Source organism: Drosophila obscura, unplaced genomic scaffold (genome assembly GCF_018151105.1).
Source record: "Drosophila obscura isolate BZ-5 IFL unplaced genomic scaffold, ASM1815110v1 contig_17, whole genome shotgun sequence".
In the NCBI taxonomy this organism is placed as follows: Eukaryota; Metazoa; Arthropoda; class Insecta; order Diptera; family Drosophilidae; genus Drosophila; species Drosophila obscura.
In genome coordinates, this window is record NW_024542757.1 from 332,703 (window position 1) to 355,883 (window position 23,181).

The following is a 23,181-nucleotide window of genomic DNA, read 5'->3' on the forward strand; positions in this document are numbered from 1 at the left end:
CTCTAGCGAAAAGTTGCCGAAAAAACTTGTTGCCATGACTATCTGCATAGATCCGCGCTAACGATGTGCCTCCACGTTAGATTTCTCGCTGCCTGCCAAACTGCAAGCAAGGGACAAGTTGTTGCCACTGCATGTGCAGTTAACAGAGAGTGAGAGAGACAGGACTCCCACCCATTGAATGCCCCTTCAGATGAATCGATGGACTTGTCAAATGCTTACACGGATGCTTACAGATTGAAAATACAGGAGGGCAGACCACCTGTGGATACACTGAGGCTGCCTTTTGGTTGCCTTGAGGGAAAGCTCAATTAATGAAACCTCAACCAGCAGCATTTGCAATAATTGCAGGATGCTTGCAGCCTCAACTGCAGGTCTGCCTGCACATTAACCTCTCCATCAATCCACAAAATGGATTTGCACTCCCCGCAGAGCGGAAAATTTGATGCGGCAGATTTTCCCCAACAGATGAGCGGATACATGCGGAACTGAATTGGTTTTTGTTATTATGTTATACTTTTTTCATCTTAAATTTTCGCATCTTGTCTGCACGTACACAACTCATGCCTGCTGCTTCGCAGACGAGGCAAATGGAATCACGTAGCAATACTTACCAAAGAGATGAACTGCTCCGTTCGGGTGGTGGTACACATAATGAAATCGATACGATACGTATATATCCCACCCATATCCCACTTGGCCTTGACAATGGCGAAGTTAACGCATTCTTTGAAGCTTGATTTTGCATACAAACTCACGCGTTTTTTTTTTCCATGTTTCCCTTTGATCTGCTGTTTATTTTCCCACAATATAATCCAGCAGTAATGAAGCGATAGGCCCATTGGCGTCTATTGGGGCCATTAAGTGGCCAATTATGTTGGACAATTTGTTGGCATTTGTTTTTCTCATGTAAGATTGTCATTTTAAGCTGCCAACTTTACACTTGGCTTACTCCGCAGATGCAATTTGTTCTGTCATCGATTTTTGTTCTGGGGATTATTGCTTTTCCACTTCCTTAAATACAGCCCACAATTCCCACTTGGCTCGAATCAAATTGTGAGGGAAAACAAGAGAAGCAACGGCGTCCTACACCCTACAAGTACACAGACGCTTCCACAAATCCAATGATGTCTCTGAGTGAGTCGCCTTGCCACAGTGACTGCAGGAAAGTACAATGAAGCCTTTGCAAAAGCTCCGACACGCATGAATCATCAGAGTCAAAACCGAACCTTCATTTTCTTTGGTTTTTGATTGTTTACTTTTCTCCAACTGAAGTTTCGCTTTGGAAGAGATTGGCTGCAATTGATCTGCGCAGACATTCTTACATATGAATTAAATATTCGAATTGCCACATGACATTTAAAAATGTTTTCACGTGCTGCAGATAAACAAAAGGCCCATGCCCGAGGATGAGGTCATGGATACAAATGAAAATACCATGTGCCACATGTGTATGTATCTATATGTAAGTGCGTATATGTCTGAACAATGGTTGGGTGCATACGTACGAGTATCTGCCATTTAAATGCAAACAATTTAAGGAACTTTTTTGCTTACACCGGAAGCTGGTGGGCCCTGGATCGTGTACTCTGCCTGTTTTTCTAGGCGTCGGTTCGGGTCGTAGCTGCTGCTTGTGTTTTTACCGCCACCTGTCGCCTGAGGTCCCGGCTCGCTGATATTTCAGTTCTGGCTTCATCCACAGCCGCATCCGCATCCTCGTTTCGTCCACAGAAATACATCCACGCGCACACGTGTCGTATGAGTAATCCACATGACGTGTTGCTGTTGTTTTTGTACCCCGTTTTTTGTGTTCTGCAACGCAGCTGCTGCCACAAGTTTTGTGCGCCAAGTAAATTAAATTTAAACTGTGAGTTTAGCCTTAAATGGAAACTTTCCGATTCGCGGACCCGCGGGTGGAGCCAAAAGGAAGCCTCCTCTTGAGCAATGGCGATGGCGATGGCACTCGCCTCCTGTCTTACGAGTAGTTTAGTGGGTCTTAATTAAAACGCGAAACTTGCTGCCTGCTCCGTGCTTGTGTGTGTTTTTGTGCGCCTCTTGATGCTTAATTAAAATACTTATACGACATGTTGTACATGTTGCACGGGGCGTATTGCCCTGCCGCTTGCAGAGTGTGTCAACAGCTGCTCCATGGCTGTCAGAATGGCGACATGTCATGAAGTGTCTCTTCGCCCACTGTTTGCTTGCCGTGGCCTGGCGCTGGCGCTGGCAGGGCTCTGTTTTGTGCCGTTCAGGTGGGGGATTCTTGACAAAAAGTGCGCAATCCACGCTAATTTGCAATCCCCTGCAACATGACACCGTTACCACAGTCTCAGTCTCTGCGACGAGACAAGACGAGGCACTTTGCGTCTCTAAAGTGCCTGAGAAATGAGGATTTTGTTTCTTAGCTTGGATCTAGGATAAGGATTTCTCTCTGACTCTCTTTGTGGTTGAATTTCTTCAGAATCCCACGGATTCGAATGACAGTATCGACTTTTGGTCCATCAATTTGACTGCTAGGACACGGATTTCTGCAAGCTAGCTTTCCTCTCGCTTAATTCCTTTGAATATCTTTCATGCACTGCAATCCATTCGAATGTCTTTATTGGCTCTAAGCTTTGCTTTTTAATGGCAGATGGCACAACACATCCTTGCAGCATATGAAAATACCCTTGGAACGTTTAAATAATTTTAATTAAAAGTCGTTTGTCGCCCAGAATGAATTATGTTAACATTTTTACGCCCCACTCCCTGGGGAGAGGCTGTTCCTGCGTTAAATTTGCGCTGCCCAACTCTGCCATAGCCGCATTTGGCTTTCATTTCAACGTTTTTTGCTGTTTTGACTGCGGCTGGCGTTTTATGGCATTTCTTTGTACGGATTTTGTGGCTTGCGGATGCCGCCACAGCATCGACATTGACAGCGCTGATAGGCGGCTGGCAAGTGACGCGGATCCGTGCCACATGTTCTTGGCTAATGAGCGGAAGCTGCCTGATGCCTGCCGCCTGCCGCCTGTCGCTTGCAGATTAAGTTTTGTTGGTTCTGTCGCTGTCCTGTGGCTTAAATGAGACGCAGCATTTATGAGCCTAAGAGCCACATAATCTTTGTATGTGCAATTTTCAGATCAGCTTATGCAACGATGTGGGCCAGTGCGGAGAGGAGGGTTAAGTGCCTGGCCTGGCCCCTGGCTTCGGTCACACTAATCAGGAAAATTCCCTCGGGATTTCTCCTCACCGCCTCTGCTGCGGAGTGACAATGTCTTGTAAGCCAAATTGGATTTAACTTGGTTAACTCTGAATATCAGTCTGTGTGCGTGTGTGGATGCTTCAGATTTTGCGCTGTCAACAAGAGCTTGCCGCAAAAAGTTGAAAAAGGGTTATCAGCACGCAATCAGAACGCGCCCCAGCACCGAATGCTGCCCCAAAAAGCAAGGAGGCATCCGCATCCCCTCTTTTTGTGCTCCCAATTCTGCTCTTGACGTTTATTATATTGCATTATGCTCGCATTTGTATTGGTATTTATGCGCTTGTGGTGGAATTTTTTTGCTGCGACCAGGCTACCCTTGAAGAGCATAAATCTGAGTGTGGGTATGTGGGCGTGTATCTGTGAGTGTGTAAGCTTATTTGTGTGTGTGTTTGTGTGTGTGTGTGGGTGTGAGTGGGCTAATTTGAAATGAGGTCGCCTGTCGACTTTCCTTGCGGCTGGCTGCTGCTTGTGCCGTTGACAGTCTCGATGTTGCGCGATTTCGGGATTTATTTTAATGTGTTTTCATTTTTCCTTCAATATTCCAGCGTATTGGAAAATATGGGTGTGTGTTTTTGTATTTATGAATTATTTATCGATGGAAAGACCAGCAAACTCCCCCATTTAAATCTGACAGCTGCCCCTTTCCAATTGGCAAACGACAAAAAACAGAGCTTGACACTTGGGAAACTCCTCTGCTGGATGGAAAGTAAGTACTTGGTCGAAATTCAATAAGGCCATTAATGATGCCCAAAAGAAGGCAATAAATTGCAAGAATTTACACGGCAATTTACAAAAAAACGAACTCAGGCCCCGGTCCCAGGAAACAAATCTTCCGTTTGCATGCATATATATTTAAATGTGATGCTGAAAAACACATGCACGAACCATATTTATTTGCTCCAGGAAATAAATGACGACATTATGCTTCGCGGTAGATATTAAGCCATGGGAAAACGAGAAATCCGATAAGTCCAGGGCCAAAGGGTAGCGTATCTTGGAGTGAAGATAAACGTAGGCACACAGCGGCGCATAAATAAGAATATATACATAAAATAAAACAAATATAAAACACGAATCCCCAAAAAAGCCAAGTTAAAGGCACTTCAATGGGGGTTAAAATGAAGATGAATGCGAATATTGGCGTTGCCCTGTTGGCAGATGAATGCGAATATTGCGTAGCTCTGTTGGCAGCCGCAAAAGCCCTGCGGGTGGCAATGGTGGCCGTGATGCTTGCCGCTGGCATTTGTGGTGACAAGCCTCTCCGGTGGCGCCACCTCTTCACTTAAATCCGATTTCAATACTTAAATTCTGATGAGCGAACGGAAATGCTGAAGATAAGTGGAAAGCAGTGCAAAGTCGTGCACAACTTTTGCAATTTCATTTTCAAACGAAAGCCAATCGCAATACTTTTCCCAGTGGAGGGAGCGCGAACAAATTAGAATAAATAATGAAATCAGTGGAAATTTTCTTGTGTCAAAGTGGCGACAAACATTGAATCATTCAATCCCAAAGTCCATGAAAAATTTCTTACGAAATTGTATCTGAAAAATGACGACCAGAAAAACTGCAACTGAAAACTTTTTGAAAAACTTGCAGACTAATGGAAATCATGGATATGGAAGAACAAAAAAATAAATAAAGTACGAAACATCTTCAGAAGTGAGGAGAAATTCGGAAAGTGCAAGAGAAAGTGCGGTGAAAAAAATTGAACAATTGCTGTACTTTAGATTATGGCTCACTTAGAGACGCTGGAAACAAAATTCATAAAAATGTTTGCAAATTCTAAAAATATATCAAGGTCCTTTAATTTCATAAATTGGTTCAGGGCGCCCCCGAAAATAATCCGATTTACTTCAACCAGAACAAAAGGTTCAAAACGATAGTAGTACCAAGTTTAAGGCGAAGAAGGATGTAGGCGAGCACATAAATAAGGAAACACACATCCCTCAAGCGGGAAAGAAAGCTGGAAAATCGCTGGGGACAGTGAGGGTGAGAGAGAGAGAGAGAGAGAGAGGGAGACGAAGTGGGGGAGACACACCACAGAAGTGGGAAACGAAAAATGTCGAAAAAACTTGCAGTTTTCTTTTCTTTTCTTTTTTCCTTTTTTCTTTTCACTTGGTCCCCGAAAAAGCCTCTGCGGTGGCTGTGTGGAAGCTCAGCCGGCTTAAAAGGATTTCATATTTGATTTTTATTTAATTTTATGCGCTTTCTCCGCTCAGACAGGATCTCAGACTTGCCCACAGGGTCCACAAGCGGCCAATGAACTCGAATATAATATGAATATTCTCTGGATTCTGTGAACGAAATCGATTCAAACAAATCGTTCATCGATGATTGAATGCATTTAAGACGTATGTATATCTATTGATATTTATGAACATACATATGCATATGCATTTTTATCGCTTAATGAATATTCCGTTGCACTCGCAGATACTTTTTCCAATCAATTTATAACGAAATTTGTTATGGATTAATAATCCGAATAAATATCCACTTCAACATTTTGAACTCAGCTTTAATTGATTGAAAGTTGTATTTGTATTTTTCCTTTAAGCAAAAAAAAATTGTACCCTTGTTTTGTGCTGTTGCTTGTGTTAATAATAGAAGTGTAATGGGAAATTGGAAATGTTCAGAAAAAACAGGAAATTGTTGTGTGCAATACATTATTTTTAAATAAAAATTCAAATTGGCTTTTGTTTTTCCATGTAACTCAATAAATAAATATCTCAATTTATAAATTTATGTGGGCACTAATTAAAGTCCATTCGATTCGATTCCAATCAGTGTAACAAGAGGAAATTTTAATGAAATGTGGCAAATACCTTTAGCCAAGAATATGGGAATAAATCAAGAGACAAAAAACATAAGTTTAAGCATCTTTAAACTCTGGGAACCACTCTGTAACACATTTTTCATTCTATTCTTTTCTGATTTCTTATTTCCTTTTTTTTCGTCTTAGCTTTTCCATGGCATTGCAAAATCCATTTCCCCTCGTCTCCCTGGGGGATTTCTTTCAACGCTAAGACGACTTACGGATATGCACAGCGCAGGCGGAGTTTTATATGGCACTGGGACATGGGATACGATACGCTTGTCCGCCAGAACTACGGTCTACAGGCTCCAGCGCCGGAGAGAAGCGACTCCGCAAATTATGATAAGCACTTAGGGATAATAGGCCATGGAGCAGCAATCAATGCGGGTCCCACTTCCCAGTCCCCAGTCCCCACTGACGATTAAGCAAATGAAAGTCGAAGCGAGTTTGTTTGTACGAATGATTCTTTGCCAAGTGCATGGTCAGCTTTCCTTTTCCTCTCTTTCTCCCTGACCCTGTATATATCTTTCTTTGTCTCTGTGTAAAAATTACAAATAAAATCACTTAGAAGCCTGTCGACGAATTCGCTTGCCAACAAAATTTATGCTGGATAGAAATTTTTGCAAAAATAATAGAAAAACAAAAACTAAACTGAATAACGTGCCAAATGGTTGCTGTCTCTCTCTCTCCCCCTCCTTCTCTATTTAATTCTCTCTCTCTTGCACTATTTCTCTTGTGTACATGGAAATAGTGGAAAACCAAAACAACAACCATTGTAAGCCGGAAAACTGCCTTGAAATGTGTCAGAGGCATACTTTCTAAATAGAACAACTGAAAACTCCAGTCAAGCCAACATAAATTATGGCAAAAAGCAAAGAAATGAGTCCCGACAGGACAGCCAGCCTACACACGACTGCCCCAAAATCCTTTTTCTTGTTTACTTCAAAATATTTGTACAACAATTTGAGCAGAATTTATAAAGCAAAAAACAATACATTTTAATATATAATACCTTTCGAGAGATACGAACTTCAGTGAGAACACTTAGCAGTGGATGTTCAACTTCAAGGGAAACAAGTGAACCGACGATGAGTATGTGACGGAGGATAAACGGCCAGTTGGAGATAATTTAAGGGCAAAAGGCCGAAAGTGGGCGCACCAAAGGGAATACTCGGACAAGTAGTGATCATACATTAATTACCTGGGGGACAACAAACACATCAGCCGCGAGGAAGGATACGTATTAAGTATACGCACCGAAAATACAGGAAGCACAAGTACAGGCACGGCCCATAACGAAGCAATTAAAGAGAAAGTATGTAAATGGCGAGTGAAAAAGTGGCGACCAGTGCCAAACCCAAAGTAAGAGAGAGAAAAAAGTGAATAAATGTGGCGTCAAATTGAATGACAAGCCGCTGCCAAAAGGCAGTGTACAACGGCTATCACGGCGGAGGAAGAAGGTGGAAAACGAATGGAATTAAGGATGGTAATGAAGGTGGTGTAGCATTCAGATGATAAAAATGGAATGGAGCGCGAACGGAGAAATGAGACGACAATTCCTCTCAGAAATGCAAGATGCCGTGATGATGCTGATAAAAATGTGGAGTGGTGTGGAGTGGAGTGGTTTCCCCCCCGGAATTATAAACAGGTGTATAAAAAAAAAACAGAAAGAAAAGGAAAAAGGATGCCAATGCAACAGCCCATCTGTCTGTCCATCCTGCGACATCCTCCTTGTCACGTTTCAGTTTGTCAAATGAAATGAAGAGGTGCCCGACAGGACAGTGCTGCGGGCATAAAATGAAGACGAAATTAAGAGCATTTCGTGTGTATTCCATGACGAAAACTCCAATGAAAGATATTCTCGCTCGTCAAAGGCAACTCAATGCTCGATTTAGGGAGACCGGAGAGTGAGTGTCTCCAGGGGAAATCACCAAACGCAATCATTACGGTTCAGCGAAATTCGTATTTATTTTAAAGAAGTTGCAATAATTAAAACGCTTGAATTTCCCTCGAATTTTGCTTTGTTTCTATTTACGTTCTTCTCTTGGTTCTCCTATGTAAACATTTTCCCTTCCCAGACAGCATAGTAAAGTAAATAAATAAGAGTTTTTCCTTAAATCAGACATTTTCAATCGTTGAGTTATTGCCAGGAAAAGCTACAAAAAGCTACAGAAAAAAAGAGAGACGAACAGAAAACTAGTCGTAAAATAAAATAAATGCTTCGTTAGAAGGGCTTTTGTAGTATGGCCTGTGGACATAATATAATATTTTGTTTGACACTCGGGAACCAAACATTTCTTCTGGCCATAAATGAATGCTTTGTCCTGATTTCATTTATTATAGAGGCGGCATCCAAATGACAAACCGCATGAGGAGCACAGGCAATGGATGCTCAACAGCAAAAGACAGACCAATTTAATGAGAGTCGAATTTCCCTCAGCCCACATTTTCACCACACACTCCCGAGTGTGTGTGGGTGTGCAAATTATTATCCCAGGAGCAGCTTCTGCTCTATACATATGTGTGTATATATGAATGTATATATAGATATAAATTCGAGTGTTGATTTACATTTTTGATTTATTTTATTTATTTAAGCTTTGTGCCTCGTGTGCGTCGGTCTATGCCACACAGTCCATAACTACACAAAAAGCGAGAGCAAAAACCAAAGCTAAAGCTATAGCCAAAGCCTCTGAGCCAGCAAAAATATGGCTGGCAATAATTTTCATGCTTTCATTCGTGCTCGTTGATTTTCTTTATTTGGTGGCTCGTTTGCTGGCTATTTTTCTTTTTTTGTCTCTTGCGAATTTATCACAGATTTGTTCTTTATGTAATCGTTTTGTGTCCCTTCTTTGTTTTGTATCTCGAATGGGGTGCAACTAGACAAAAAGTTATACGTACAACCTACGCGATTGTATCTAATTTCAAATGGAATTAGCTTTGGCAGATCATTGACTTGTGGACAATAAATATACAAACAACGACACATTGACTGTGGATGTGTGTACCTATGTACTGCATATAGCTACGAGTATGTGCATAGATTTAATTTGTTGCAGGGTAATTATCTGCATTATTCAGAGCTCATAAGTTGGCTTAACTCTCATCGTAAAGGCACACTCCATAATTGGCCAATCCACGCTCAATTCAGCCTCAGATGCGGCACATTAACAGGTCATTACGAGTTTATTTCCAGGTCCAGGCTGCAGCCATATCTCTCCTCCATGGCTGTTTATTAGCATTACAATTTTGTGCTAACGGTCAGCGCCTTGTAATTATTTTCTTTGGCCTGCGAGCAATGGGATGCTTGCGGAAAAATGAATGTTGTTTTAAGGGCAGAGCATAGCATGGACTCCCTCTGAGCTCTGTCTGTGTTCCGGGCTTATGCAGATGCGAATGAGCATTAATTGGTGCTCTAGCCCATGCCAAAGAATACAAACAAACAGCAGGGATGCAGAGATGCCGAGATACAGAGGAGGAAACATCATCATATTTTGTTTATGTTAACGAGCATTCACTGTGGCAGTTCCCTGGATCTGAGCTCTAACGTCTGTGTGTATTTTTCATAATTATGTGTGCGTATTACTCATGAGCAGCCACCTCCGCACACACCCCCTGCACAAACAAGGACACTGTAATATGCTGAGAGTGAATTCCGAGTGCCAGACTCAAACTAGGCAAACATTTGCCGTATATTACGGCTAATTTAATTGATTTGGCCAGGAACTGCTCTTGGCCATGTGCCTTTGTGTGTGTTCCCATATGTCCATCTATCTGTCTGTCCATCTGCCTTCCTCTGATTTACACACAAAGGGAAACAATGTCCAGAATAATTCTGAATAGCATACATCCCAATGTCAGAGATGACTTATTACGAGAAATTCACCTGCTAATTGTACGAGAATGAACCTTAAATTGTTTCTTAAATATCTCAATTTACGACTTCACTGCCATACCGTGGAAATGCCACACCCAGATGGCGACCGACCAAGACGTCATTTCCGATTGTTCCTCATGTTTGGTGCCAGCCTTCCAATGGGAGGGCTCTGGCATGCTTTGGATTCACTTAATTATAGATGCGACACGCACGGACCCATTCCCCCACACACATTCTCCACTGACCACAGGGCACTCGCTCTCCGCTTGCTTGTCCACAGTTGTGGGCATATTTATGCGGCTTTAAGGACCGAACATGTGGATGTGGAGTATGTGTCTATGTCTGTGTCTGTGGCTGTGTCTGTATCTGACTGACGCCTGCTTCTGTGGGCAGCCATAAGGCAACAATTACCACAAAAAGAATGCATGCAAATGACTGGCGAAATGTTTTCAAAGAGCATCTCAAGAGTCTGGCAAGTGCGTGTGGCATTGTGTGTCGTGTTGCTCTTCTTGTGCACCTTTGGGCCATGTTCGTTTCCCCCTGAAATTTTGCACCACAGAGTATTTTGTGTATGTGTGAAATTAAATTTGATATAAAAGCTTTCTGTACTTCGCATGCAATTTAAATAGTCGTGTATATGTATATATATATATAAATGCATTTAGCTTGAAACTTTTACTCGGTCATTTTTATTTAAAAAAGTTATGTCCGTACACAGCAAAAAAAAAAAGATTCATCCCATGGATACAAATTGGAAATAAATTAAATTTTCTTTACAAAAATGCAACTTCCATTTGCGCTCATGGCGTACACCATTTTGCCATCAAAAATTCCACACACAACACAAAAAATTACTATGATTTCCCAAATCAAAGAAAATGCAATCAGAGCTTACACCTTTGCTCTTCACTCGCACCGAAAGGAAACAATTTCAGCCATCCAACTTTCTGTAGAGTTTCTAGAGTTCGAGAGAATAAACAATTTTAAAATAAATAAGAAACGTTCGCAGGTCGAGGCGAGCAGTGCCCTAAAATTAATGTCTGATGCATTTGTAGAGCTTCAAATAACTATTAGCCATAGAGTGCGGATCGTTGTATTTTTTTTAGTTCTGGGACCAAACGTCACTCGCATCGCTCTAAGAATATAATTGAACAACTGTGACCTGTCCACAAGTGCGAGGGCATTTCAGTTTTTCATTTCAACTATTTCAAAATCGGTAAACGGATTAAGAGTGGACTCCACCGGCTGCACTTACCATTCACATCACACGTTCCCGCTGTTCGCTTTTGTGGGTGGGGGGGTGGCGCTCGTGTGGCACTCTCTAGTTAACCAAAGCCACACCGACAGGCTGCCAAAAGTTCACCAGAAATTTGCCGCCACTCCACTCCCAGCGCAAAAAAAAGGAGAATATGAAATGGGTGCAGCTTTGCTTAACTAAATTTTGTTGTCAAAACTTCAATTGTTCTGGGCACAACATTTTGACAGCAGGACAAGGAAGGAAGGAAGCAAGGAAGGCAGGCAAGCAGGCAGGCAGGCAGGAAAAGGACGGATGTGAGCCTGGGCAGTGGGTTTCTGGCCGGGAAAACTTTTGCGGAAAAGGCCAACGTGTGAGTAAACTGAATTGGCGAGCACACTTAACTATCACGGCGAACTTTGCGACACTTAACAACACTTGAGCGAAACTTTCGCGTGTATATTCGTTCTGCTTGGGCTTTTTGCTAACTTCCCAACTCGGCCTGGCCCATACGCACGATTCGTTGCACGATTAACAATCCTTTAGGGACATCTGAGCTGATAATCTCATCAAGCAGTCATCAATCTCTCAAGTCTCTTTGGCACAAATCGAATTTCTTCATGAATGCTCCTTCTGAATCTTGGTCTTTCGTTTCGTTTGAGTTCTCCGTTCAAACTGAGCGCCACTGCTGCTGCTGCTGCTGCTGCAACCGCTTCGTTGTAAGAATCACCGCAAACTGTGTGAACGTACCCGAGTCCCCAGACAACCGACTGTCGTCCTGGCGTCCAGCATCCTAGCAGCATCCTACGCCGCCTTTTATGAATGGCGCGATGTTTGGCGGAACGCCTCGGCAGTGGAACACTCTCCGCGCCTGCGCAGTGTCCGTATGCAAGATATATGACAGTTTTCGTGGGGCAGGGAGGGGTAAAAACATCGAACACGTGGTGGGACCGCCAACAAGTGTGATAAGAGTGATACGAGTGATAACGGCGCAAAGCAAATTTCACTATTTGTTCTCTGTTTGGTGTCTGTGGTCAGGGGCTCGCTGTAGCTCTTGTAAGGGGTGTGTTAAGGGGCGGGGCGGTGGTGGAAAGCTTCACATACTCGTAATTAAATCAATTTCTTATCTTATCACTGTTATCAGCGTAGAGAGCGCATACGCTACTGTATTCATGGCAGTTGTAGCTTCCTATTAGCCATTGGCTGTTTATTCAATTAACAACAAATTTTTCCACCTCACTGACACGCTGGCGTCGCGTCGCAGCGCTGGAAATTAATTAGATTGGCGCCACAATAGAAGTAGCCTAAACAACAATACCGGTGCAGCTTCAGGTGAGACGCATCGCCGGCTTAGCCGCATGAGTAGGCAAAGTGACCACTGAATGGAAAAGCCACAGGAGCGAATACCGAAAACCGCCAATCAAATCGATATCAAAATCCCTCCCACTAATGCACGAGGATGCGTTTGCTCATTTTAAAGATTTAAGACGGGGGGGCAATGTCTGCCGACTCCTTATTTGCATGCCAATCAGCAGAAGCATATTGGACGCCAGGACCGTTTGGGCCCATTCCTTGCCCTGTGCTCCTTGCTCATTTTCCAGCACACAAATTCAGAAACACTTTAAACTCTTTTGGTTTCTTTTGGCCAGCCAGAGGGCCAAAAGGAAGGCGGCAGGGGCCCTGTAATGTGATGCAAATATATGCATGCGGACCCCACAACGGATGCGGAAGTTTGGGATGCTGCCACACCATGCAAATGGCGCAACAGGGCGTGGCACACCAAATTATTATAGCAATAAAATGCGGGACCAACAACAAACAACAAAGTGGAAGTCGAGCGGAGTTCATTTAAAGCGAAACTTTTTTCGGGAAATTCCTTAAAATATAATTAAATATTAATGCATGTTGAATTTAGGTGAATTTTATTAAATGTGTAAAATACATGAGGAGGAAAATCTGGCAAGATGAAAATACCACTAACCCTAAATCCACTTATTATTATTATTATAAGTAGATATGCTTATGCCATAAACATAGCAAAAGATACCAAAAGTATTGGGCTTTCAATTTCTCATCTCTAAAGAGAGTCTTCGAACTAATATTTTTAATCTTTCGGCTTAATCATCGACATACTGGGTGGTGGTGGGGGGTACAGTTCCCGGTACAATCATCTAGTTTAAACATCAAGGGCGTCAAACACACGGAAGTCACTCCCCACCCCCCTGCCAATCGCAAACGGAAATTAAAACTTGAGATTAGCGCGGGAGTCCGCAACAGAACTCAGCTGATGGCTCGCTGATTCAAAGAATTAGAATGCCACCCAATCTCTCGGATACGAGCAAATGTTTGGATAAACTTTGGACTGGCTCGATTAGTGATAATGGTATATAAAGACGCTTGATAAAGACACATTTATGTGTGGCACATATGCAGATGTGTACAGGGTGCAGAAACGATGGAATGTTCCCATTGGCTCACCCGCTGTAGTGGTGCAGATATATAAAGACGCTGGTGGGGTGGTGGGCCGTCAGTAGCAAACTTGATTTTGATTCCAGCAATATGACGGCCCGGGCCATCTTTCCGACATCCTACGACAAGGAAACGAAGATCTGGAGCGGCGTGCCCAGGTCCACGCTGTACGACTACAACTGTTCGGTCGGCCAGGTGGTGTACAACTCCCTGAAATGCTGGGCGACCAACGTCCTTCAGGTAAGGGATACAGCGACGATCGAGGGACTCGTGGGAGGACTGGATTTGATGAGATCCCATCCCTATATAAAAGTAGATCACCGCCGACGACGACACAGTCCTCACCAATGGCGATGTGCTCGCCCTGGCCAGCCGCATTGCCCTCTACTTCAGGGCCGAGGGTCTGACCCACGAGGACAGGGTGGGGATCATTGGCAGGGGCAGCACCTACGTTATGCCCGTGGCGACCGCTTGCTTCTTCAACACGACCCCCTTCCATGCCATCAACAGCAGCAGGGAGCCACAGGTTGTCGCCAGACTCTACTCCGTCACCAAGCCCAAGATCATGTTCTGCGACGCCTCAGACTATGAGACCATTAAGGACATCTGCAAGGACTGGGCGCCGAAGATCATCACCCTGACGGGTCGCGTGGAGGGTGTGCCCAGTGTCGAGGATCTGATAAAGCCCCATCCCGCAGAGGCAAGCTACAAGTGAGCTACAAGTGTAGATATGAGAGTTATTCAAAGATTTCCGGATGTATTCCTTTCGCTTCATTGACAGGCCTACGCCTCTGGCTACTGGCGGCGATCAAACAGCGGTGGTGCTGTGCTCCTCGGGCACCGCAGGCCTGCCCAAGGCTGTGATGCTCTCGCATCGTCACCTCTGCAGCACCAATTCGTGAGTTGACCCCCCGCTTACCCTGCCAAATGGCATATGCCCCGCCCTAACCCCGATTCCTGTGCGTCTGCAGCTTCTGCTTCAGCTACGATGTGCTGTACACCAGCGCCTCCATTGATTGGATGACTGGATTCTCGATCATGGTAATGAGTCTCATATACGGACTCACCCGCATCGTTTCCGAACAGCCCTTCAGCGCCGGGAATGCCGCTGCCATCGTGCAAAAGTACAAGGTCACCTGCATCGCGATGGCACCGTGGCAGGCCTACGAGCTGTACACCAGTCCCCTGGCCACCGCGGAGACTCTGCAGAGCCTGAAGATCTCCTTTGTGATCGGCGGCTGGATATCGCTGGCCCTGCTGCGCAAGTGCCAGGCCCTGCTGCCCAAGTGCTACATCATGTTCTCGTATGGCACCACCGAGACGGGCATCGTGACTGTCAACATCGACCAGAGTCTGGAGAACTCCGTGGGCCGCCTGGGGCCTGGCATGCGGATCAAGATCCTCGGCGAGAACCGACAGCCGCTGGGCGTCAACGAAGTGGGCGAGGTGCTCATCGACATCGGGCTCAAGTGGTTGGGCTACCTGGACAACGCGGAGGACACTGCCGCCACCCTGGAGGACGGTTGGATCAATCTTGGGGATCTGGGCTACTTCGACGCGGACAACAACCTGTATCTGGTGGACCGCAAGAAGGACCTGCTGAAGTACAAGTCCAAGCACTACTGGCCCAACGAGATCGAGCAGATCATCGCCGAGCTGCCAGAGATCGAGGATGTGTGCGTGGTGGGCGTGCGGGATGAGCGCTACGGCGACGCGGCCGGCGCTTTGGTCATCCGAAAGGAGGGCCTCGAGATCACCGCCCAGAAGATCATCGATTATGTGGCCCAGCGGGTGGTCGTGGACTACAAACAGCTCAATGCCGGCGTTGTCTTCGTCGACCACATCCCGACGAATGTGAATGGCAAGGTCATGAGGAGTGAGGCCCGAAATATCTTCGATGAGCGCTCCAAGTGATTCGATCTCTTCACTCGTACACCAATAGGGAATATCATATAAATTTTTAGCATACAAATTACCAAAAGAAGAGCATTCTTTGTGTTCGAATAAACAGAACTTAAATCGTTATAAGTCCAGATAGATTTTGAAATTAATTAATTTGATATCTGCTGGCAGTCCATTCATTTGTTTGATTATCTCTCAAATGTTTTGAGTACATTGATATCCGGGGTTCAAGGTGCGCAGTGCCTCAGTCATACCCGTATTCAAAGTACTCAATATCTGTCGCTATCTGAAAGATACCTCGACTATCTAAAACAGATAGCCGCCAGCTTTATTCGGTCGTACAGGGGGGAGCATTTAATTTTGAATTTATATTCATATTAGACGCTCGAGTGTGTTTGTCTCGAGAGGAACTTTCTGAATGCGTTCAACCACCTGGTCGATGACTCCCTGATGCCGAGTGTGTTTGTCTCGAGAGGAACTTGCTGAAGTCGATAAACAGCCCAGCCGACCACCCGGTGCAACATTTCCTTCTCCGAACTTGTGAGCTCCAGGTCCTCCAGGTCCTGTTCCATATCCAACTGCAGAGGCTGCTCCTCTTCGGTGGTAGTTTCGCCGGCAACTTCTAGGGAAACCTTTGCGGGGTGGCGATAATCCAAGGAGTCGCACACAAGGATCATGTGGTTCCGCTCCAGAAGATAGCGCAACGCGAACTTGTCCCCAATGATGGTGTTGTCCTTAGCACTGATCAAATACTGGCCCGTGATGCCAATTTGAGCGGCTGCAAAACGACTGATCGTGAAATTCAATAATTCAATTGGTGTGGCATGCAGCATGCAGCACGTACCTGCATCGAAAATGTTTTCGATCGTGGGGCTAAAGAAGCCTCGCAGAATCGTGCGCCTTCTTTCGGGACAAGATATTTCTGCGTAGTACATGTCATTTGTTAGACTAGACATTTTCCAGGACTTGATTAAACTTTTCGCTTTGCTTCCCCCCCAAATGGAATGAGTTGTGGCTCCTATTGTACACTATTCTGTTGTGATCCGCAGAGCCAACTTACTTCTATTGTATTTCCTATATTTTTATATTGTATTGGGCACGATATTCTGATGCCACTTCTTTGGAGTGGGGGGAAGAAACCGTTTCCCAGTCGCCACCTTTGTCATGGAAAATCCAGCTGAAAATGAAAATATCTGCCATCACAAGTGCAATAATTTAACTTCCGGTTAATAGTGGCATTTTGTGTTTCCGTTTCTGTTCATCGCCATCGCCGGCATTTCCGCCGCATGCCGCATGCCCATTTCTGTTGCAATCTGTTCTCGGGCGAAACGTCTGGCTCCCACTGTTAGTCAAGGAGGATGGGAGAGGGAGGGGCGGGTTATGCAAAGTGTTGGCCACTCGACACAAAATTGCCGAACCGGAACCGGAGTAGTCGTGGCTTTGGCTTTGGCTGTGGATATGGCCGAGAGCCTCGTCTAAGCCAAGCAAATTCAATGTTTCGTGTCCTGTTTTGTTTGCCTTTGCATGGGTGGGAGAGGCGGAGGAGGAATGGGGCGCTGTCCGCTCCCTTTTGCTGTTCTGCATGGCGCGCACATACATGGCGTCGTCTCTCACGCCATTCCCCATATTCCGGGCCACCCTTCATGGCATTCTTAAGCGGCCATCGTCGGCATCGTAAATTATTCAAATTCTGAGTCGTAAATAAACGCGCATAAACATAAGAACAATCGCTGTTGGTGTTCGGCCTGCTTCTGCCACTTGCCACGCCCACAGTGCATCTCTTCAGCTTTCTAAATGGTTTTCGCTCACTCTTCCTTCCTTACCACATCCCCCTGCCCCTGCCCGACTTTGTGGTCTGTGGCAAATTATTGGGAGCGTTGGAAGTTGCTAGTTTGCTTGTGGCATTTTGCTGCATTTTTGGGCGCTTTAAATTGATACGTACAAACATACATACATCCCAAAGGGTTTACAGGATTTCGCTTTTAAATTTTAGATTTAAGAGGCACGCACGTGTGCGGAGCATGGACTGTTGCGATCTGCCACTGACACGCTTCTAATGTGTTCCACGACTTCTGACAAGAAGCGATTGCCAACCTTGATTGATTGATGGACATGCGGCGCACAAAACCCATGTCTTATCTTTGGCCAACAAACGTTGCGTTAGAGCACCGCAAACCTACATCAAAATCGCTTATATGTCGTATAAGCATTTGGAAATGCCCTGCAGAGCGTTTAGCTTTAGCTCCTTTGACACGCTGCTCTTTGGCGCTGTTTTAGGATCATCAAAAATTCAGAACAAATATATCCATTAATAAGTTGGCTAGGCTTTGGTGTTTCCCACTCTGTGTGGTTCCTAATATTGGAACTCGGAAGCGAGAACGACGGGTTTAATCACTCATTCAGTTTCTAATTATGCCATCGCCACAGGCACCCCCTCCCCCTCCGCATCCACCAACACAGCACATCTCACGGCCTGGCTCTACAAACGATGTTTACAGGCAATTACCGTTTTAGTGTTTCGCTGTCAACTCGAACGCTTTTCCCCATTGTTTATTGCACGCTCCCTCTATCCCTCCCTATCCGTATCCCTCTATCCCTCTATCCCAGTGCAGTTCGGCTCTGGCTCTTTCGAACTAAGTGCACACACACAGGGCAGTGGGGCAGAGGGGAAGTGTAGTGTGGTGGTGTGGTGGTGTGGAGGGGACAGCGGTTGTTGGTGGGGATTCTTAATTGCATGGCTGCCAGCAATGTATCATCGCAGGAGCCATTTCTGTTGGAGTGGCAGATGCAGGTAAAAATGCTCGCTAATGTTGCAAATGTTTACTGCTGGCTCATGACCCTGCCCCATGGGTCACAAAAATTAGCCAGTAGCAGTAACAAGAGTTGCAATGTGTCCCGCTGTCCACTGTGTGCTACGCCGGCATAGCAGTTTAGGTTGATTTTTGATTCATGACTTTAAAACCTTTTTAAGCGAAAGTTCTCCACCTTCGATAGTAGCAACAGCGTGGAGGATGGTCTGAGGAAAAAGTCTACTAGTCTACTAGGATTCTGGAATGTGTCCTCATTCAGAATTTGACCCCCGTTTTACTTAATTTATAATAAGTCAATTAAAATTCAAAGATATTAAATTAGTGGAAAGGATTCTCGAATTAATGAACTCCTCAGACAGCATCAGCCGAGGACGGGCGGGGTCTGAGTCCCACTGCCAAGGCAAGTTGAATCCTTTAGAGTGAATGAATTATTCATTACCAGTCCGAGCCTACGCCAGTCGATGATTAAATCAAATCACTTCAACCCGTTGCCAGGACTGCCAGGATCAAGTCAAGGTCGTTGCTACCAGGGCGCTGTGCAAATGATGCCCACGGGCCGAATTACTGCCCGCGCGAACGGGGTGTGGGGTGTGTGGGGTGTCGCATTAGGAGTTGGCATTTATATTTGTTGAAAGTCTTGCCAGGGGCCGGAGGGAACGTCAATTTACGCTCCATATTTGCAGTTCGTTGCGTTGACAGGAAACAAACAAACCTCCAACTGAGTGGAAGAAATCGAAGGGAAAAGGTCCGAAAATCCAAAAAGGTCAAAGGTGGCACAATCGAAAAAAAAAAACAAAGAAATAAACAGGAAGCGAATCACCCAATAGCCAATACCCAATAGCCAATAGCCAATCCCCCAGTGATGTGTGACTATATCTCGTTTCTTGCTGAAATATGTATCTACATAAAGTATCTTTGAAGTGCGTAACTCTGACATTCTGCAGCACAATGGCATCCCTGGGCCTGAAATTGAATTGGCATTTCCATCTCCATCTCCATCTGCAGTGCAAAGAGCAATCAGGGGCATTCTTCTCTGCTCCTTGCTGGCTGCTAGGCATGATTTGAATTTCCATTTCCATGCTGGTGCATTGCCCATTTGCTTTTAATAAAAATCCATTAAAAGTCAACAGAACAGGACCAGAAAACGTGCAGGCAAAGCATGTGCGCCAGAAGTAATAAAAAGGGCCGAGGCAATGGCGAGCGTGCAACCGGAAACGGAAGTCGACGCAGACAAACACCAGATACGAAAGGGCACCAGAAGCCAGCACCCAACACCATGCAACAAAAGTAGCAAGAAAAGCAGCTGGAACTGGAGCTGGAGCAGGAGCCTGGCAAAGGCACAACGGATAAGGGAAAGCGCCAAGGCTCAGAAGCAAGCAAAAGACAGCAACAGAAACAATACGACGCTGCCTTTTGCTTGCTTCTCCTCTTTTTATTTGGGATGATTTTTAAATAAGCAAACATACACTTTTATGACATTCCAATTTAAGAAAAACAAAAGGATACAGGGCCATGAATAGTGTCGGGGAGGGGGTGTGGGCTGCGGGGTGCAAGGGCTAATAGGCACAGCCTTGACAGCACGTCCCGGCGGTTGAGGATGCGGTTGGGGCCCGGGTATGGCATGGGAAGCGGTGCGAAGCGAAGCAGTGGAACAGTGAAACGACAGAAACCATAAACGAAAATGTGTAAAAAGCTTAAGCGGCACTAAAAGCGGTACTCCCCCAGCACCAGCCCCAGCACCACCCCCGCCCAAGGGCCATGGCCATGCCCAGAGCAAGGGCAGCTACACCATCCAACATCCAGCAGCCAACAGCCAGCACCCAGGACATCCACCATAGCCTCCAAATAGGTACATAATGGGCTCCTGACACTGTGGGCAGATGTCAACATGTGCTTTTATTATCAGAGAGTGCACCCGAGTACCGACCTGCCCCCTCCCGCTCCACAGCACGTGGCAGGACTCGAAATGCAACTTAATTAAGAGCCGAAAAAAGAGAGAGAGGGGCACCGGCAAAGGAAACTGCATCTGGCATCTGTGGCGGTTAATGCCGTGCGGCCATAAATCTGTCGAAATGCGCTGCAGCCAGCATCCTCGCAGTGCAGAGAGCACGGACGCGGGACGCAGGCCGAAGACGACGACTGAGGCTATATAAATATACGACTGCCGGGCGATAGCCAAGCGAATGGCGACTTTTATGACCCCCCACCAGGGCCAGCGAAAGGAGTGAATTAAATGCGAGGTAATTACATATTATAAATGTGTTTAGTTCGTTCCCCGTCCCCAGCAAATTATCACAATGTGCCCGTTTATATGGCGGCCATATAAGCCCCCATCGAACGATGACTTTTAGTGCACTTTTCGGCCAGTCGTAAAGTGAAAACTGTTTTTTATTTAGTAGCAAATAGAACAATATATAACCACAGTACGTACGATGGCACTCTGCACTCTAAATACATATAAATACATTATAAATAGAGCACTCTAATTCGATAATGACTTGCCCCCTTTATTAATGCGTACACTGAGCGAAAGATCTATTCATTTTCAACACGAATTTCGAATGTACACATCAGTCGGCATCGCCGGTCAGGATCTCACACAATGCCTGGACAAACTGCGAGCACTTGGCCTTGCCGTCCAGATCCTGAGTGCGTAGCTCGGAGTCCTTGTACAGCGATTGGATGGCGCACTGAATGCTGGTGGCATGATCGTTGAGTTTCAGCTCGCGCAGCATGAGCACAGTGGCGAGCAGCAGGCCGGTGGGATTGACCAGATCCTTGCCGGCCATGCACTCGCACGGCTGGATTTGGCAGTTGTAGAGCAGGCCCTTGGGGCTGACCGCGTAGCCAGGGCACATGCCGATGCCGCCCATCATGCTGCCGCCAATGGTGCTGATGACGTCCCCGTACATGCTGGACGACACAAGGATGTCGTTGATCTCCGGCCTCATCAGCATGTTGAGGCAGACCGTGTCCAGGTAGCGCTCCTCGAAGCGCACCTTCTCCACATGCTTGTCGGCCTCCTCGTGCATGGCCTCGAGGAAGTTGCCGTCGGTCAGCTGCATGATGTTTGCCTTGTGGGCCACCGTGATCTTCTTGCGCTTCTGCTTCAGGGCGTAGTCGAACACGAACTTGGCGAGGCGCGTGGCACCCACTGAGGTGCTCACCTTAATGGTCTGCATCACGCCGGGCACCACCCGGTGCTCGATGCCCGAGTACTCCCCCTCGAACTGGTCCCGCACGATCACACAGTCGAACTTGCCGTACGGCGACTCCTGCCCTTCCAGGTGGTGGCACACGGACACGTACGCGAACTGGTTCAGTTCCTTGCGCAGCTTGTCCGCCCACTGGCGGCTCTTGATGGGTCCGCTTATGCCCATTTTGTTGCGGCACAGGGACTCCAGCAGCTGCGGCGCCACATCCTCGCTGTCGGGTGCTCGATGGTCGTGGAAGATGTCCCAGTCGATGGGCACCTTGGCCGCACAGCAGACCTCCAGCACGGCATTCGTCAGCTCCGGGCCGACGCCGTCGCCATCAATCATGGTTATCTTCTTACGATTGGCGTCGGCTTTTCCCTTGTCGGGTCCTTTGTCTGATTTACCTGAGCCCTTGGATGTTTGCCCTGATTTGCCAGGACTCTTGCCGCATATGCTGCTCGCCTGGAGCTGACCGCAGTCCTTTGACTGATTCTTCGCCTGGTCTTTCGGCGGATTCTTAGACTGGTCCTTCGGCGGATTCTTGGAGTGGTCCTTCGAGGCATAACGCTGCCAAAGCCCGAGGACTGCCCGCTGCTGGCCCGAGCGCAGCTTTCGCACAATGTTCATTATTTTAAATTTTGTCTATAAATATTCATTCTGTATTGTGTACGAACTGACTTCGAAACGACTGTTCATGTGTGTTCGTTCGGTTCATTCCCGAAAACAGTTGACTTCGTAACTCTTGGCCGCAAATCGATTTGGCAGCATTTCGATGGCATTTTCATAAATTCCCGGCAATGGTTTGTGGTTAAAATATGCCTTGGCAGCGGATCCAAGTGGGTCAATGTGGGATTCAAAGGGCAGGCGCCAGCACCAGTACCAGTACCAGCATCCCTTAATCTCGGATACCTGCAGAGGTGGGCCACTGGGTGGCCGTGTAAAAGTGACAAATGGCTTGTCAACGGCTGGCTGTGGGTGTGGTGAAAACAACAACTGCCGCCGACAGACAAATGTTTGCTGCACAACGTGGGCGTGGCAATTATAAGGCGTAGCCCGTGATTTTTCACACAACAGGACCAGCAGACCATTAAGAGCAGACCACAGGGAACCTCCGGGCAAGCAGGCAGGCAGGCCGCAGTGACAGGTGAGCGAATGAGAATCCTGAAATAAATATGCAGTAATTATTCGGCGAAACGCTGATTACAATTTAAGAATTATAAATTAAGCACGAAAGCTGTTCAACGCTTGGTAATCCACCAAAGACAATGCGCGGATGCTTAGTGATTCCAGTTTTACGACTACTTTTACGATTCACCTTTCACTAAGTTCACTTCACTTGCGAGCCAGTGCCAGAGCCTCGGTCTCTCTATCTCTCTGCCTGTAATGTGTTTGTCCCTGGTTCTGGTTTACTATCATATTTTATCGCGTATGGCCTCAATATTGACAGCTTCCTGCCCATAAAAGCCAACAAAGTGCAGTTGGCCAACAAAGTCGCTCCAATGAATGGCCAAAAACTTAGAAAAGTTCGTGTAAACATTTGCCAACAACAAAATGCAACTGGAACTGCAACTGGAACTGCAAGTGCAAGTGCCACACAATGTGTGAACTTTAACTATTATTAACCCCGAGCACCGAGCCC

General features: G+C 46.1%; 4 protein-coding genes across 4 annotated transcripts in view; 1 reads left to right on the top strand and 3 right to left on the bottom strand.

The window, feature by feature from the left end:
* LOC111079057 (5-hydroxytryptamine receptor 1A) overlaps positions 1 to 11,882 on the bottom strand; it is a 35,709-nt gene extending 23,827 nt beyond the window's left edge. Inside the window, exon 1 of the mRNA XM_041592134.1 lies at positions 11,186 to 11,882. The gene's annotated coding sequence lies outside the window, so the exon portion shown is untranslated. The remainder of the gene's footprint in view (positions 1 to 11,185) is intronic.
* A 1,791-nt stretch (positions 11,883 to 13,673) lies between these two features.
* LOC111080391 (4-coumarate--CoA ligase 3) lies at positions 13,674 to 15,661 on the top strand. The gene is made up of 4 exons (XM_022375978.2): positions 13,674 to 13,873; positions 13,950 to 14,344; positions 14,415 to 14,531; positions 14,605 to 15,661. The coding sequence occupies exons 1-4, from the start codon at positions 13,724 to 13,726 to the stop codon at positions 15,545 to 15,547; spliced, it is 1,605 nt and encodes a 534-aa protein (XP_022231670.2). The 5' UTR covers positions 13,674 to 13,723; the 3' UTR covers positions 15,548 to 15,661.
* Positions 15,662 to 15,822: 161 nt separating this feature from the next.
* LOC111080393 lies at positions 15,823 to 16,578 on the bottom strand. Its single transcript, XM_041592119.1, has 2 exons — positions 16,380 to 16,578; positions 15,823 to 16,313 (listed from the first exon to the last, which is right to left on the bottom strand). The coding sequence occupies exons 1-2, from the start codon at positions 16,489 to 16,491 to the stop codon at positions 15,913 to 15,915; spliced, it is 513 nt and encodes a 170-aa protein (XP_041448053.1). The 5' UTR covers positions 16,492 to 16,578; the 3' UTR covers positions 15,823 to 15,912.
* Positions 16,579 to 20,754: 4,176 nt separating this feature from the next.
* On the bottom strand, positions 20,755 to 22,232 carry LOC111080390 (probable isocitrate dehydrogenase [NAD] subunit alpha, mitochondrial). Its single transcript, XM_022375977.2, has one exon. The coding sequence runs from the start codon at positions 22,167 to 22,169 to the stop codon at positions 20,916 to 20,918; it is 1,254 nt and encodes a 417-aa protein (XP_022231669.2). The 5' UTR covers positions 22,170 to 22,232; the 3' UTR covers positions 20,755 to 20,915.
* Between the last annotated feature and the right edge of the window lie 949 nt (positions 22,233 to 23,181).